Consider the following 18387-nt stretch of genomic DNA (forward strand, 5'->3'; position numbering starts at 1 on the left):
AATGAGGTGTTGGCTTTAGGGATGATCAGTGAGATACACCTGCTGGAGCGCGTGCTACGGATGGGTGTTGCCATCGTGACCAGTGAACTGAGATAAGGCGGAGCTTTACCTAGCATGGACTTGTAGATGACCTGGAGCCAGTGGGTCTGGCGACGAATATATGTAGTGAGGGCCAGCCGACTAGAGCATACAAGTCGCAGTGGTGGGTGGTATAAGGTGCTTTAGTGACAAAACGGATGGCACTGTGATAGACTGCATCCAGTTTGCTGAGTAGAGTGTTGGAAGTCATTTTGTAGATGACATCGCCGAAGTCGAGGATCGGTAGGATAGTCAGTTTTACTAGGGTAAGCTTGGCAGCGTGAGTGAAGGAGGCTTTGTTGCGGAATAGAAAGCCGACTCTTGATTTGATTTTTGATTGGAGATGTTTGATGTGAGTCTGGAAGGAGAGTTTGCAGTCTAGCCAGACACCTAGGTACTTATAGATGTCCACATATTCAAGGTCGGAACCATCCAGGGTGGTGATGCTAGTCGGGCATGCGGGTGCAGGCAGCGATCGGTTGAAAAGCATGCATTTGGTTTTACTCGCGTTTAAGAGCAGTTGGAGGCCACGGAAGGAGTGCTGTATGGCATTGAAGCTCGTTTGGAGGTTTGATAGCACAGTGTCCAATGACGGGCCGAAAGTATATAGAATGGTGTCGTCTGCGTAGAGGTGGATCAGGGAATCGCCCGCAGCAAGAGCAACATCATTGATATATACAGAGAAAAGAGTCGGCCCGAGAATTGAACCCTGTGGCACCCCCATAGAGACTGCCAGAGGACCGGACAGCATGCCCTCCGATTTGACACACTGAACTCTGTCTGCAAAGTAATTGGTGAACCAGGCAAGGCAGTCATCCGAAAAACCGAGGCTGTTGAGTCTGCCGATAAGAATATGGTGATTGACAGAGTCGAAAGCCTTGGCGAGGTCGATGAAGACGGCTGCACAGTACTGTCTTTTATCGATGGCGGTTATGATATCGTTTAGTACCTTGAGTGTGGCTGAGGTGCACCCGTGACCGGCTCAGAAACCAGATTGCACAGCGGAGAAGGTACGGTGGGATTCGAGATGGTCAGTGACCTGTTTATTGACTTGGCTTTCGAAGACCTTAGATAGGCAGGGCAGGATGGATGGATATAGGTCTATAGCAGTTTGGGTCCAGGGTGTCTCCCCCTTTGAAGAGGGGGATGACTGCGGCAGCTTTCAATCCTTGGGTATCTCAGACGATATGAAAGAGAGGTTGAACAGGCTGGTAATAGGGGTTGCGACAATGGCGGCAGATAGTTTCAGAAATAGCGGGTCCAGATTGTCAAGCCCAGCTGATTTGTACGGGTCCAGGTTTTGCAGCTCTTTCAGAACATCTGCTATCTGGATTTGGGTAAAGGAGAACCTGGAGAGGCTTGGGTGAGGAACTACGGGGGGCGGAGCTGTTGGCCGAGGTTGGAGTAGCCAGGCGGAAGGCATGGCCAGCCGTTGAGAAGTGCTTATTGAAGTTTTCGATAATCATGGATTTATCGGTGGAGACCGTGTTTCCTAGCCTCAGTGCAGTGGGCAGCTGGGAGGAGGTGCTCTTGTTCTCCATGGACTTCACAGTGTCCCAGAACTTTTTGGAGTTGGAGCTACAGGATGCAAACTTCTGCCTGAAGAAGCTGGCCTTAGCTTTCCTGACTGACTGCGTGTATTGGTTCCTGACTTCCCTGAACAGTTGCATATCACGGGGGCTATTCGATGCTATTGCAGTCCGCCACAGGTTGTTTTTGTGCTGGTCGAGGGCAGTCAGGTCTGGAGTGAACCAAGGGCTGTATCTGTTCTTGGTTCTGCATTTTTTGAACGGAGCATGCTTATCTAAAATGGTGAGGAAGTTACTTTTAAAGAATGACCATGCATCCTCAACTGACGGGATGAGGTCAATGTCCTTCCAGGATACCCGGGCCAGGTCGATTAGAAAGGCCTGCTCACAGAAGTGTTTTAGGGAGCGTTTGACAGTGATGAGGGGTGGTCGTTTGACTGCGGCTCCGTGGCGGATACAGGCGATGAGGCAGTGATCGCTGAGATCCTGGTTGAAGACAGCGGAGGTATATTTGGAGGGCCAGTTGGTCAGGATGACGTCTATGAGGGTGCCCTTGTTTACAGAGTTAGGGTTGTACCTGGTGGGTTCCTTGATGATTTGAGTGAGATTGAGGGCATCTAGCTTAGATTGTAGGACTGCCGGGGTGTTAAGCATATCCCAGTTTAGGTCACCTAACAGAACAAACTCTGAAGCTAGATGGGGGCGATCAATTCACAAATGGTGTCCAGGGCACAGCTGGGAGCTGACGGGGGTCGGTAGCAGGCGGCAACAGTGAGAGACTTGTTTCTGGAGAGAGTAATTTTCAAAATTAGTAGTTCAAACTGTTTGGGTATGGACCTGGAAAGTATGACATTACTTTGCAGGCTATCTCTGCAGTAGACTGCGACTCCGCCCCCTTTGGCAGTTCTATCTTGACGGAAGATGTTAGTTGGGTATGGAAATCTCTGAATTTTTGGTGGCCTTCCTGAGCCAGGATTCAGACACGGCAAGGACATCAGGGTTAGCAGAGTGTGCTAAAGCAGTGAGTAAAACAAACTTAGGGAGGAGGCTTCTGATGTTGACATGCATAAAACCAATACTTTTTCGATCACAGAAGTCAACAAATGAGGGTACATGGGGACATGCAGGGCCTGGGTTTACCTCCACATCACCCACGGAACAGAGAAGGAGTAGTATGAGGGTGCGGCTAAAGGCTATCAAAACTGGTCGCCTAGAGCGTTGGGGGCAGAGGATAAGAAGAGCAGGTTTCTGGGCATGGTAGAATATATTCAGGGCATAATGCGCAGACAGGGGTATGGTGGGGTGCGGGTACAGCGGAGGTAAGCCCAGGCACTGGGTGATGATGAGAGAGGTTGTATCTCTGGACATGCTGGTTGTAATGGGTGAGGTCACCGCATGTGTGGGGGTGGGACAAAGGAGGTAACAGGGGTATGCAGAGTGGATCTAGGGGCTCCATTGTGAACTAAAACAATGATAACTAACCTGAACAACAGTATACAGGGCATATTGACATTTGAGAGAGACATACAGCGAGGCATACAGTAATCACAGGTGTTGAATTGGGAAAGCTAGCTAAAAACAGTAGGCGAGGCTAATCAGCTAGCACAACAAACAGCAGGTAAAATGGCGTTGACTAGGCAACTGGGCCGACAGATAAACAAACAAGCAGAATGGGGTACCGTGATTAATGGACAGTCCAGCGTGCGTCAGCTATGTAGCCAAGAGATCAGTGTCCAGGGGGCAGCGGTGGATGGGCAGGGAAGCTTGGCTGGCGAGTGTTATCCAGGTTTAAAAAAAACGAACAATGACTAAATAGCTTGTAGCTAGTTAGCTGGTTAGCGTCTGGAGGTTCTTGAGTGTGTCATAAAAATAAAAATTAAAAGTAATAGCGATTCCGTATCACAGTGGGTGAGGCAGGTTTCCGGAAGGTATAAACAAAATAAAAATCAAAGAGAGATAGAAAGTAAATGGGTTCAGAGTGATTGGGATGCGGTGATTCAGATGGTTAGCAGGCCTGTGCTAACAAGCTAACAGTTCGTAGGCCCGGGCTAGACAAGCTAGCCGTTAGCAGGCCGAATTAGCAAGCAGGGAGATAGCGAGGGCTAGAGAGCTAACCTTTGGGGGACGTCGCGATGGGGTGAGTCTGTTTATTCCTCTTCATGCGGTGACATCGACAGACCGGTCGTGGGCCCGTGTAATTGTAGCACAGGAGTATGCTACAGGTGCTCTAGTACGCTAGGTGAGCTGGAGACACAGCGTTTCAGAAAGCTCGCGGGCCTTGGCCAGCAGATGGATCTTTGGCGATGTCGCAACGAAAAAGCCTGTTGAAACCACCTCGGACGATTATGTCGGCGGACCAGTCGTGATGGATCGGCGGGGCTCCGTGTCGGCAGTAAAGGGTCCAGGCCAATTGGCAAAAGAGGTATTGTTGGGCCTCTTCGGCTAGTCGGGAGATGGGCTTAGCTCAAGGCTAGCTGGTGCTTGTTTTTGGGACAGAGACGTTAGCCAGGAGTAGCCACTCGGATTGCAGCTAGCTAGTTGCGATGATCCGGTGTAAAGGTTCAGAGCTTGCGGTAGGAATCCGGAGATGTGGTAGAGAAAGAGCAGTCTGATATGCTCTGGGTTGATGTCGCGCTGGTGTCCTAGTTAGCTTTGAAGACCGCTAGCAATGGCTAACTGAGTACTAGCTAGTAGCTAGTTAGCTGGCTAGCTTCTGATGGTGGTTCCGGTTCTAAAGTAAAGTATAGAAAAAGCAGATCCGTACCACATTGGGTAATGCGGGTTGCAGGAGAGTATATTCAGCTCTAGTTGGAAAGTGAGATTAAAATATGTACGAAATATATACAGAAAAAAAAAAAAAAAAAAAACGAAGAAAACTATATTTACACTAGACAGGACGGGACAAGACAAAACACACGTCCGACTGCTACGCCATCTTGGATTTAGAAACCACACCCCTAATCAGCCGCGATCCCAAATACTACAAACCCCAATACGAAAACAACATATAAACCCATGTCACACCCTGGCCAACCCAAACATATACCAAAAACACAAAATACAATGACCAAGGCGTGACAGAACCCCCCTAAGGTGCAGACTCCCGGACGCACCTCAAGAGCATAGGGAGGGTCCGGGTGGGCGTCTGTCCATGGTGGCGGTTCTGGCTCGGGACGTGGACCCCACTCCATTAATGTCCTATTTCCTCCCCTTCGCGTCCTGGGATAATCCACCTTCTCCGCCGACCATGGCCTAATAGTCCTCACCCTGATCCCCACATAACTGAGGAGCAGCTCGTGACAGAGGGGCAGCTCGGGACAGAGGGGCAGCTCGGGACAGAGGGGCAGCTCGGGACAGAGGGGCAGCTCAGGACAGAGGGGCAGCTCAGGACAGAGGGGCATCTCGGGACAGAGGGGCAGCCTGGGACAGAGGGGCAGCCCGGGACAGAGGGGCAGCCCGGGACAGAGGGGCAGCTCGGGACAGAAGCAGCCCGGGACTGAGGGGAAGCCCGGTACTGAGAGGAAGCCCAGTACTGAGAGGAAGCCCAGTACTGAGAGGAAGCCCAGTACTGAGAGGAAGCTCAGGCAGGTAGTAGGCTCCGGTAAATCCTGGCTGGCTGGCGGAACTGGAAGATTCAGGTTGTCTAGCAGATCTGGAAGAGACTGGTTGTCTGGCAGATCTGGAAGAGACTGGTTGTCTGGCAGATCTGGAAGAGACTGGTTTTCGGGCAGATCTGGAAGAGACTGGTTGTCGGGCAGATCTGGAAGAGACTGGTTGTCTGGCAGATCTGGAAGAGACTGGTTGTCTGGCAGATCTGGAAGAGACTGGTTGTCGGACAGATCTGGAAGAGACTGGTTGTCTGGCGGCGCTGGGCTGACTGGCGGCACTGGCGGCGCTGGGCAGACTGGGAGCACTAGCGGCGCTGGGCAGACTGGGAGCACTGGCGACGCTGGGCAGACTGGCGGCGCTGGGAAGACTGGCGGCGCTGGGCAGACTGGGAGCACTGGTGGCGCTGGGCAGACAGGAGACTCCGGCAGCGCAGGAGAGGAGAAAAGCTCTGGCTGCGCTAAACAGGCGGGAGACTCCGACAGCGCAGGAGAGGAGAAAAGCGCTGGCTGCGCTGAACAGGCGAGGCGCACTGGAGGCCTGGTGCGTGGTGCTGGAACTGGTGGTACTGGATTGAGGATACGCACAGGAAGCCTGGTGCGGGGAGCTGCTACCGGAGGACTGGTGTGTAGAGGTGGCTCTGGATAGACCGGACCGTGCAGGCGCACTGGAGCTCTTGAGCACCGAGCCTGCCCAAGATTACCTGGCTCGATGCCCACTCTAGCCCGGCCAATAGGAAGGGCTGGTATGTGCCGCACCGGGCTATGCACCCGCACTGGAAACACCGTGCGCTCCATAGCATAACACGGTGCCTGCCCGGTCTCTCTAGCCCAACGGTGAGCATAGGGAGTTTGCGCAGGTCTCCTACCTGGCATAACTATTCTCCCTTCTAGCCCCCGCCCAATAATTTTTTTGGGCTGCTTTTCAGGTTTCCTTGCCAACCGTGTTCCCTCGTATCGTTGGCTCCTATCTCCGGCTGCCTCTGCTCTCCTTAGTGCCTCCACCTGTTCCCATGGGAGGCGATCTCTTCCGGCCAATATCTCCTCCCAAGTGTAACAACCTTTACCATCCAACACGTCTTCCCATGTCCATTCTCCGAATAATTCGTCCTCCTTTTTCTGCTCCAGCTGTCTACGTCGTTGCCAGTTTACACGTTGCTCGGTCCGTGAACGGTGGTGGGTGTTTCTGTAACGGCGTTTGTCTGTTGAATGAAGAGAGTCGGACCGAAACGCAGCGTGTAGGTTACTCATGACTTTAATGAAAGAAAACGCGGTACATGAAATAACTGAATACTAAATACAAAAACAACAGAACGGAACGTGAAACTAATTACAGCCTATCTGGTGACTACTACACAAAGACAGGAACAAACACCCACAAAATACAAAGCGAAAGTCAGGCTGCCTAAATACGGTTCCCAATCAGAGACAACGCGAAGCACCTGACTCTAATTGAGAATCGCCTCAGGCAGCCAAGCCTATACCACACCCCTAATCAGCCGTGATCCCAAATACTACAAACCACAATACGAAAACAACATATAAACCCATGTCACACCCTGGCCAACCCAAACATATAACAAAAACACAAAATACAATGACCAAGGCGTGACAATTAGGCTCAGTTATCTCCATCTTTATAAACATTATACTGACCGTGCTATCATTAGGCTCAGTTATCTCCTTCTTTATAAACATTATACTGACCATGCTATCATTAGGCTCAGTTATCTCCATCTTTATAAACATTGTACTGACCATGCTATCATTGAGGCTCACTTATCTCCATCTTTATAAACATTATACTGACCATGCTATCATTAGGCTCAGTTATCTCCATCTTTATAAACATTATACTGACCATGCTATCATTAGGCTCAGTTATCTCCATCTTTATAAACATTATACTGACCATGCTATCATCAGGCTCAGTTATCTCCATCTTTATAAACATTATACTGACCATGCTATCATTAGGCTCAGTTATCTCCATCTTTATAAACATTATACTGACCATGCTATCATTAGGCTCAGTTATCTCCATCTTTATAAACATTATACTGACCATGATATCATCAGGCTCAGCCATCTTCTTCCTCTTCCACTCAACAGTCATTAGATCTGACAATGAATATCTCTGGATGAGAAAAATAACAGGAGTTTGAATGTTCTAAAGAAAATACAATCAGGACTTTCAGAATATGAAATACCATACTTTTATTATGAAAACTGAAAACAGAACATAAATTGATTAAACTAATACTTCGTGGTTGATTACAAATGAATGTGTTATAAACATTATACTGACCATGCTATCATTAGGCTCAGTTATCTCCATCTTTATAAACATTATACTGACCATGCTATCATTAGGCTCAGTTATCTCCATCTTTATAAACATTATACTGACCATGCTATCATTAGGCTCAGTTATCTCCATCTTTATAAACATTATACTGACCATGCTATCATTAGGCTCAGTTATCTCCATCTTTATAAACATTATACTGACCATGCTATCATTAGGCTCAGTTATCTCCATCTTTATAAACATTATACTGACCATGCTATCATTAGGCTCAGTTATCTCCATCTTTATAAACATTATACTGACCATGCTATCATTAGGCTCAGTTATCTCCATCTTTATAAACATTATACTGACCATGCTATCATTAGGCTCAGTTATCTCCATCTTTATAAACATTATACTGACCATGCTATCATTAGGCTCAGTTATCTCCATCTTTATAAACATTATACTGACCATGCTATCATTAGGCTCAGTTATCTCCATCTTTATAAACATTATACTGACCATGCTATCATTAGGCTCAGTTATCTCCATCTTTATAAACATTATACTGACCATGCTATCATTAGGCTCAGTTATCTCCATCTTTATAAACATTATACTGACCATGCTATCATTAGGCTCAGTTATCTCCATCTTTATAAACATTATACTGACCATGCTATCATTAGGCTCAGTTATCTCCATCTTTATAAACATTATACTGACCATGCTATCATTAGGCTCAGTTATCTCCAGCTTTATAAACATTATACTGACCATGATATCATCAGGCTCAGTTATCTCCATCTTTATAAACATTATACTGACCATGCTATCATTAGGCTCAGTTATCTCCTTCTTTATAAACATTATACTGACCATGCTATCATTAGGCTCAGTTATCTCCATCTTTATAAACATTATACTGACCATGCTATCATTAGGCTCAGTTATCTCCATCTTTATAAACATTATACTGACCATGCTATCATTAGGCTCAGTTATCTCCATCTTTATAAACATTATACTGACCATGCTATCATTAGGCTCAGTTATCTCCATCTTTATAAACATTATACTGACCGTGCTATCATTAGGCTCAGTTATCTCCATCTTTATAAACATTATACTGACTATGCTATCATTAGGCTCAGTTATCTCCATCTTTATAAACATTATACTGACCATGCTATCATTAGGCTCAGTTATCTCCATCTTTATAAACATTATACTGACCATGCTATCATTAGGCTCAGTTATCTCCATCTTTATAAACATTATACTGACCATGATATCATCAGGCTCAGCCATCTTCTTCTTCCTCTCAAAAGTAATTTGATCTGACCGTGAATATCTCTGGAAGAGAAAAAAACAGGAGTTTGAAGGTTCTAAAGAAAATACAATCGGGACTTTCAGAATATGAAATACCATGTTTATCATGATAATATGGATACGCATACACTACATGGCCAAAAGTATCCGGACAACCCTTCAACATACACACCAAAATATGTGGACACCCCTTCAAATTAGTGGAATCGGCTATTTCAGCCACACTTTTTACTGACAGGTGTATAAAATTGAGCAAACAGCCATTCTATCTCCATAGAGAAACATTGGCAGTAGAATGGCCTTATTGAAGAGCTCAGTGACTTTCAACGTGGCACCGTCATAGGATGCCACCTTTCCAACAAGTCAGTGTGTCAAAATTTCTGCCCTGCTAGAGCTGCCCCGGGTCAACTGTAAGTGCTGTTATTGTGAAATGGAAACAGCTAGGAGCAACAACGGCTCAGCCGCGAAGTGGTAGGCCACACAAGCTCACAGAACGGAACACATAAAAGCACGTAAAAATATTACTCTCCCTAGCAGAGCTGGTTAGGCTGTTTTCATGTTGTCCAGAGCGTTGCTGACGGTAAGTGTTGGTGTAACGGATGTGAAACGGCTAGCTTAGTTAGCGGTGGTGCTGGTGTAACGGATGTGAAACGGCTAGCTTAGTTAGCGGTGGTGCTGAGTTAACGGATGTGAAACGGCTAGCTAGTTAGCGGTGGTGCTGAGTTAACGGATGTGAAACGGCTAGCTAGTTAGCGGTGGTGCTGAGTTAACGGATGTGAAACGGCTAGCTAGTTAGCGGTGGTGCTGAGTTAACGGATGTGAAACGGCTAGCTAGTTAGCGGTGGTGCTGAGTTAACGGATGTGAAACGGCTAGCTAGTTAGCGGTGGTGCTGAGTTAACGGATGTGAAACGGCTAGCTAGTTAGCGGTGGTGCTGAGTTAACGGATGTGAAACGGCTAGCTTAGTTAGCGGTGGTGCTGAGTTAACGGATGTGAAACGGCTAGCTTAGTTAGCGGTGGTGCTGAGGTAACGGATGTGAAACGGCTAGCTTAGTTAGCGGTGGTGCTGAGGTAACGGATGTGAAATGGCTAGCTTAGTTAGCGGTGGTGCTGATGTAACGGATGTGAAACGGCTAGCTTAGCTAGCGGTGGTGCTAAGGTAACGGATGTGAAACGGCTAGCTTAGTTAGCGGTGGTGCTAAGGTAACGGATGTGAAACGGCTAGCTTAGTTAGCGGTGGTGCTGAGGTAACGGATGTGAAACGGCTAGCTTAGTTAGCGGTGTGCTCTAAATAGCGTTTCAATCGGTTACGTCACTTGCTCTGAGACCTTGAAGTAGTAGTTCCCCTTGCTCTGCGAGGGCCGTGGCTTTGTGGAGCGATGGGTAACGATGCTTCGAGGGTGACTGTTGTCGTTGTGCGCAGAAGGTCCCTGGTTCGCGCCCGGGTATGGGCGAGGGGACAGTTTAAAATTATACTGTTACATTGGCAACAATAAATACTATGTTTTGTTTGTTTTATTCAATGGGTGTTGAGCGTTCGTAAATTCATCAGTTCATCAGTCAGACGACTCTGTTATCGGAGTAGATAGCCAGAGTGATTTTACAAAACGCACCGTTAATGTGACATTCAGGTCTCTATCTGAACAAACCTAAAGCTAATGGTAAATCTCAGCGCTGGCGGTAGCGTTATAGGTTCAGGAGTGTCCTTAATATTTGTTTATATTTTCACAACCTGAAAGAGCTGGGTTTTCACTAAAGAGCTGGGTTTTGCATTAAATAGGCGCAATATTTTGAATGGTGCATTTGGCGATGTTCAATTGATTCGTACATAAGGTAAACCAAATCGTTCACTGTGACTGTTGGTACATGTAGGCTCTTCATATAAAGGCCATGCCCAGCACTTTGTTCAATTAATCAAATCAGTTATTGTTTTCTTGCTCAAACAGTGACTTTGCAGCTGGTGGTGTAAAGTACTTAAGTAGAAATACTTTTAAGTACTACTTAATCATTTTTTCGGGTATCTGTACTTTACTATTTATATTTTTGACAACTTTTACAATTACTTCACTACATTCCTAAAGAAAATGTGGTACTTTTTTTACTCCATTCATTTTCCATGACACGTAAAATATCGTTACATTTAGAATGCTATGCAGGACAGGAAAATGGTCCCATTCACACTGATCAAGAGAACATCCCTGGTCATCCCTACTGCCTCTGATCTGGAGGACTCACTAAACAGAGAACATCCCTGGTCATCCCTACTACCTATGATCTGGAGGATTCACTAAACAGAGAACATCCCTGGTCATCCCTACTTCCTCTGATCTGGTGGACTCACTAAACAGAGAACATCCCTGGTCATCCCTACTGCCTCTGATCTGGAGGACTCACTAAACAGAGAACATCCCTGGTCATCACTACTGCCTCTGATCTGGTGGACTCACTAAACAGAGAACATCCCTGGTCATCACTACTGCCTCTGATCTGGAGGACTCACTAAACAGAGAACATCCCTGGTCATCCCACTACTGCCTCTGATCTGGAGGACTCACTAAACAGAGAACATCCCTGGTCATCCCTACTGCCTCTGATCTGGAGGACTCACTAAACAGAGAACATCCCTGGTCATCCCTACTGCCTCTGATCTGGAGGACTCACTAAACAGAGAACATCCCTGGTCATCCCTACTGCCTCTGATCTGGAGGACTCACTAAACAGAGAACATCCCTGGTCATCCCTACTGCCTCTGATCTGGAGGACTCACTAAACAGAGAACATCCCTGGTCATCCCTACTGCCTCTGATCTGGAGGACTCACTAAACAGAGAACATCCCTGGTCATCACTACTGCCTCTGATCTGGAGGACTCACTAAACAGAGAACATCCCTGGTCATCCCTACTGCCTCTGATCTGGTGGACTCACTAAACACAAATGCTTTGTTTGTGAATGATGTTTGAGTGTTTAACTGTGCCCCTGGCTATCCCTAAATAATAATAATAAAAATCGTTGCTTAATATAATAAATGTTTAATGATTTATACTTTTACTTGTGATACTTAAGTTCATTTTTTTTTTTTTTTTTTTTTTTTCACCTTTATTTAACCAAAGTTGAGAACAAGTTCTCATTTGCAACTTACCTGGCCAAGATAAAGCATAGCAGTGTGAACAGACAACACAGAGTTACATGGAGTAAACAATTAGCAAGTCAATAACACAGTAGAAAAAATGGGCAGTCTATATACAATGTGTGCAAAAGGCATGAGGAGGTAGGCGAATAATACAATTTTGCAGATTAACACTGGAGTGATAAATGATCAGATGGGCATGTACAGGTAGAGATATTGGTGTGCAAAAGAGCAGAAAAGTAAATAAATAAAAACAGTATAAAAACAGTATGGGAATGAGGTAGGTGAAAAAGGGTGAGCTATTTACCTATAGACTATGTACAGCTGCAATCGGTTAGCTGTCGGATAGCTGATGTTTGAAGTTGAGAGGAGATAAAAGTCTCCAACTTCAGCGATTTTTGCTCTCCAGTCACAGGCAGCAGAGTACTGGAACGAAAGGCGGCCAAATGAGGTGTTGGCTTTAGGGATGATCAGTGAGATACACCTGCTGGAGCGCGTGCTACGGATGGGTGTTGCCATCGTGACCAGTGAACTGAGATAAGGCGGAGCTTTACCTAGCATGGACTTGTAGATGACCTGGAGCCAGTGGGTCTGGCGACGAATATGTAGTGAGGGCCAGCCGACTAGAGCATACAAGTCGCAGTGGTGGGTGGTATAAGGTGCTTTAGTGACAAAACGGATGGCACTGTGGTAGACTGCATCCAGTTTGCTGAGTAGAGTGTTGGAAGCCATTTTGTAGATGACATCGCCTGTCGAGGATCGGTAGGATAGTCAGTTTTACTAGGGTAAAGCGTGAGTGAAGGAGGCTTTGTTGCGGAATAGAAAGCCGACTCTGGATTTGATTTTTGATTGGAGATGTTTGATGAGTCTGGAAGGAGAGTTTGCAGTCTAGCCAGACACCTAGGTACTTATAGATGTCCACATATTCAAGGTTGGAACCATCCAGGGTGGTGATGCTAGTCGGGCATGCGGGTGCAGGCAGCGATCGGTTGAAAAGCATGCATTTGGTTTTACTAGCGTTTAAGAGCAGTTGGAGGCCACGGAAGGAGTGCTGTATGGCATTGAAGCTCGTTTGGAGGTTGGATAGCACAGTGTCCAATGACGGGCCGAAAGTATATAGAATGGTGTCGCTCTGCGTAGAGGTGGATCAGGGAATCGCCCGCAGCAAGAGCAACATCATTGATATATACAGAGAAAAGAGTCGGCCCGAGAATTGAACCCTGTGGCACCCCCATAGAGACTGCCAGAGGACCGGACAGCATGCCTCTGATTTGACACACTGAACTCTGTCTGCAAAGTAATTGGTGAACCAGGCAAGGCAGTCATCCGAAAAACCGAACTGAGTCTGCCGATAAGAATTTGGTGATTGACAGAGTCGAAAGCCTTGGCGAGGTCGATGAAGACGGCTGCACAGTACTGTCTTTTATCGATGGCGGTTATGATATCATTTAGTACCTTGAGTGTGGCTGAGGTGCACCCGTGACCGGCTCGGAAACCAGATTGCACAGCGGAGAAGGTACGGTGGGATTCGAGATGGTCAGTGACCTGTTTGTTGACTTGGCTTTCGAAGACCTTAGATAGGCAGGGCAGGATGGATATAGGTCTATAGCAGTTTGGGTCCAGGGTGTCTCCCCTTTGAAGAGGGGGATGACTGCGGCAGCTTTCCAATCCTTGGGGATCTCAGACGATATGAAAGAGAGGTTGAACAGGCTGGTAATAGGGGTTGCGACAATGGCGGCAGATAGTTTCAGAAATAGCGGGTCCAGATTGTCAAGCCCAGCTGATTTGTACGGGTCCAGGTTTTGCAGCTCTTTCAGAACATCTGCTATCTGGATCTGGGTAAAGGAGAACCTGGAGAGGCTTGGGTGAGGAACTACGGGGGGCGGAGCTGTTGGCCGAGGTTGGAGTAGCCAGGCGGAAGGCATGGCCAGCCGTTGAGAAGTGCTTATTGAAGTTTTCGATAATCATGGATTTATCGGTGGAGACCGTGTTTCCTAGCCTCAGTGCAGTGGGCAGCTGGGAGGAGGTGCTCTTGTTCTCCATAGACTTCACAGTGTCCCAGAACTTTTGGAGTTGGAGCTACAGGATGCAAACTTCTGCCTGAAGAAGCTGGCCTTAGCTTTCCTGACTGACTGCGTGTATTGGTTCCTGACTTCCCTGAACAGTTGCATATCACGGGGCTATTCGATGCTATTGCAGTCCGCCACAGGATGTTTTTGTGCTGGTCGAGGGCAGTCAGGTCTGGAGTGAACCAAGGGCTGTATCTGTTCTTGGTTCTGCATTTTTTGAACGGAGCATGCTTATCTAAAATGGTGAGGAAGTTACTTTTAAAGAATGACCAGGCATCCTCAACTGACGGGATGAGGTCAATGTCCTTCCAGGATACATGGGCCAGGTCGATTAGAAAGGCCTGCTCACAGAAGTGTTTTAGGGAGCGTTTGACAGTGATGAGGGGTGGTCGTTTGACTGCGGCTCCGTGGCGGATACAGGCGATGAGGCAGTGATCGCTGAGATCCTGGTTGAAGACAGCGGAGGTATATTTGGAGGGCCAGTTGGTCAGGATGACGTCTATGAGGGTGCCCTTGTTTACAGAGTTAGGGTTGTACCTGGTGGGTTCCTTGATGATTTGAGTGAGATTGAGGGCATCTAGCTTAGATTGTAGGACTGCCGGGGTGTTAAGCATGTCCCAGTTTAGGTCACCTAACAGAACAAACTCTGAAGCTAGATGGGGGGCGATCAATTCACAAATGGTGTCCAGGGCGCAGCTGGGAGCTGACGGGGGTCGGTAGCAGGCGGCAACAGTGATAGACTTGTTTCTGGAGAGAGTAATTTTCAAAATTAGTAGTTCAAACTGTTTGGGTATGGACCTGGAAAGTATGACATTACTTTGCAGGCTATCTCTGCAGTAGACTGCGACTCCGCCCCCTTTGGCAGTTCTATCTTGACGGAAGATGTTATAGTTGGGTATGGAAATCTCTGAATTTTTGGTGGCCTTCCTGAGCCAGGATTCAGACACGGCAAGGACATCAGGGTTAGCAGAGTGTGCTAAAGCAGTGAGTAAAACAAACTTAGGGAGGAGGCTTCTGATGTTGACATGCATAAAACCAAGACTTTTCGATCACAGAAGTCAACAAATGAGGGTACCTAGGGGCATGCAGGGCCTGGGTTTACCTCCACATCACCCGCGGAACAGAGAAGGAGTAGTATGAGGGTGCGGCTAAAGGCTATCAAAACTGGTCGCCTAGAGCGTTGGGGGCAGAGGATAAGAGGAGCAGGTTTCTGGGCATGGTAGAATATATTCAGGGCATAATGCGCAGACAGGGGTATGGTGGGGTGCGGGTACAGCGGAGGTAAGCCCAGGCACTGGGTGATGATGAGAGAGGTTGTATCTCTGGACATGCTGGTTGTAATGGGTGAGGTCACCGCATGTGTGGGGGGTGGGACAAAGGAGGTGACAGGGGTATGCAGAGTGGATCTAGGGGCTCCATTGTGAACTAAAACAATGATAACTAACCTGAACAACAGTATACAGGGCATATTGACATTTGAGAGAGACATACAGCGAGGCATACAGTAATCACAGGTGTTGAATTGGGAAAGCTAGCTAAAAACAGTAGGCGAGGCTAATCAGCTAGCACAACAAACAGCAGGTAAAATGGCGTTGACTAGGCAACTGGGCCGACAGATAAACAAACAAGCAGAATAGGGTACCGTGATTAATGGACAGTCCAGCGTGCGTCAGCTATGTAGCCAAGAGATCAGTGTCCAGGGGGCAGCGGTGGATGGGCAGGGAAGCTGGGCTGGCGAGTGTTATCCAGGTTTTTTTTTTTTTTTTTTTTTTTTAAACTAACAATGACTAAATAGCTTGTAGCTGGTTAGCGTCTGGAGGTTCTTGAGTGTGTCATAAAAATAAATAAAAATTAAAAGTGATAGCGAATCCGTATCACAGTGGGTGAGGCAGGTTTCCGGAAGGTATAAACAAATAAAAATCAAAGAGAGATAGAAAGTAAATGGGTTCAGAAGTGTTTGGGATGAGGTGAGTCAGATGGTTAGCAGGCCTGTGCTAACAAGCTAACAGTTCGTAGGCCCGGGCTAGACAAGCTAGCCGTTAGCAGGCCGAATAGCAAGTAGGGAGATAGCGAGGGCTAGAGAGCTAACCTTTGGGGGACGTCGCGATGGGGTGAGTCTGTTTATTCCTCTTCTTGCGGTGACATCGACAGACCGGTCGTGGGCCCGGGTAATTGTAGCCCAGGATTATGCTACAGGAGCTCTAGTGCGCTGGGTGAGCTGGAGACACAGCGTTTCAGAAAGCTCGCGGTCCTTGGCCAGCAGATGGATCTTTGGCGATGTCGCAACGAAAAAGCCTGTTGAAACCACCTCGGACGATTATGTCGGCGGACCAGTCGTGATGGATCGGCGGCGCTCCGTGTCGGCAGTAAAGGGTCCAGGCCAATTGGCAAAAGAGGTATCGTTGGGCCTCTTCGGCTAGTCGGGAGGTGGGCTTAGCTCAAGGCTAACTGTAGCTTGTTTTGGGCCAGAGACGTTGGCCAGGAGTAGTCACTCGGAATTGCAGCTAGCTAGTTAATGATCCGGTGTAAAGGTTCAGAGCTTGCGGTAGGAATCCGGAGATGTGGTAGAGAAAGAGCAGTCTGATATGCTCTGGGTTGATGTCGCGCTGGTGTTCTAGTTAGCTTAGAAAGCAATGGCTAACTGAGTACGAGCTAGTAGCTAGTTAGTTGGCTAGCTTCTGATGGTCGGTTCTAAAGTAAAGTATAGAAAAGGCGGATCCGTACCACATTGGGTGATGCGGGTTGCAGGAGAGTATATTCAGCTCTAGTTTGAAAGTGAGATTAAAATATGTACGAAATATATACAGAAAAAAACGAAGAAAACTATATTTACACTAGACAGGACGGGACAAGACAAAACATACGTCCGACTGCTAAAATACTTTTAGACTTTTACTCAAGTAGTATTTTACTGGGTGACTTTCACTTTTTCTTGAGTAATTATCTTTACTTTTACTCAAGTATGTGCAACGGATGTGAAACGGCTAGCTAGTTAGCGGTGGTGCGCGCTAAATATCGTTTCAATCGGGTGACGTCACTTGCTCTGAGACCTTGAAGTAGTAGTTCCACCTTTGCTCTGCAAGGGCCTCGGCTTTTGTGGAGCGATGGGTATAACGATGCTTCGTGGGTGACTATTATTGATGTGTGCAGAGGGTCCCTGGTTCGCGCGACTGGTTCCCCTTCACATTTACAGCTTCCCGGTAATCACTCCTTTCAATGGCGCCCTGTTCTTAAGGACAAATCAAACAACCGATCTTGTACCGAATTGCGCGATATTAAGCGCCAGCTCCCTCCAAGGCGGAAGAAGAACACATCACAAGCCCACTACAGATTACCTTCACCGACTCAACTCATTTTACAGCCACGCTGAAACTACAAATGGACCCGCCCAAAAATAAAATGGCCCCGCCAAAAAGGCCAGGATCTACTCTCCAAAAATGTCCCTCCTACTGGACCAGATACTTCTTTAACATGTCCGTTTATGTGAGGCTCCGGTTCCCGAGCTCTTCACGTAACTCGTCCTCACTCATTTCCATTTCATTTCCAGCCCTCGACATTGTGTTTCTACTTGACGCCAGTCTCCCCCCCCCCACTTTCACAACAACTCGCCTACAAGTCCGGAAAACTAAGCCTTGTTCTACTCGGTTATATTAACCAGTACACACTTCACAACTCCTATACAGACTCGTCTACATTTAGCTAACCTTCTCGAATTACTATTATGTGACATTGTGTGTTTGTTAATAGTACCAACCTGTAAAACAGGAGACAAGATGCGGCAGGATAACGTTTGCGTCTGTCCGGTTAGGCTTCTCTCAGAAGAATGAGGAAGTTACAGCAGTTCATTTAAAAAAAACAAGTGACCAGGTGTGAAGACAAAACGTACTATTTGCCTCCGACTCCTGGCAACAATAGGTATAAATGCATTTCAATAGGAAACCACTGGGAGGACTCGTCATATACGGAATGAATCAGAAATGAAAATATTCCTCTTAAAAATGAAAGAAAAACACAAATGTGACCATAGATTTAACTTGTATCACAAATGCAATTGATATCTGCAATTGTTCTGTATAGTGTAGGCTACTCTTCACTGATAAACTGTGTTCTGTATAGTGTAGGCTACTCTTCACTGATAAACTGTGTTCTGTATAGTGTAGGCTACTCTTCACTGATAAACTGTGTTCTGTATAGTGTAGGCTACTCTTCACTGATAAACTGTGTTCTGTATAGTGTAGGCTACTCTCCACTGATAAACTGTTCTGTACAGTGTAGGCTACTCTTCACTGATAAACTGTTCTGTATAGTGTAGACTACTCTTCACTGATAAACTGTGTTCTGTATAGTGTAG

The 18387-nt window shown here is 46.9% G+C and overlaps 1 protein-coding gene across 2 annotated transcripts in view; it reads right to left on the reverse strand.

The window, feature by feature from the left end:
* LOC118381227 (serine protease FAM111A-like) overlaps positions 1-17955 on the reverse strand; it is a 37218-nt gene extending 19263 nt beyond the window's left edge. The window contains exons 1-3 of one of the 2 annotated variants that reach the window (XM_052514463.1): positions 17791-17954; positions 8796-8864; positions 7278-7349 (exon numbers count right to left, since the gene is read on the reverse strand). In XM_052514463.1, the coding sequence (XP_052370423.1) occupies positions 7278-7349; positions 8796-8819 (96 nt within the window). In that variant the 5' untranslated portion in view covers positions 8820-8864; positions 17791-17954. Of the gene's footprint in view, positions 1-7277; positions 7350-8795; positions 8865-17790 lie in introns of both variants that reach the window. The other variant, XM_052514464.1, reaches the window with a different exon arrangement.
* Between the last annotated feature and the right edge of the window lie 432 nt (positions 17956-18387).

Source organism: Oncorhynchus keta, unplaced genomic scaffold, assembly GCF_023373465.1.
Source record: "Oncorhynchus keta strain PuntledgeMale-10-30-2019 unplaced genomic scaffold, Oket_V2 Un_scaffold_17573_pilon_pilon, whole genome shotgun sequence".
NCBI lineage: Eukaryota > Metazoa > Chordata > Actinopteri > Salmoniformes > Salmonidae > Oncorhynchus > Oncorhynchus keta.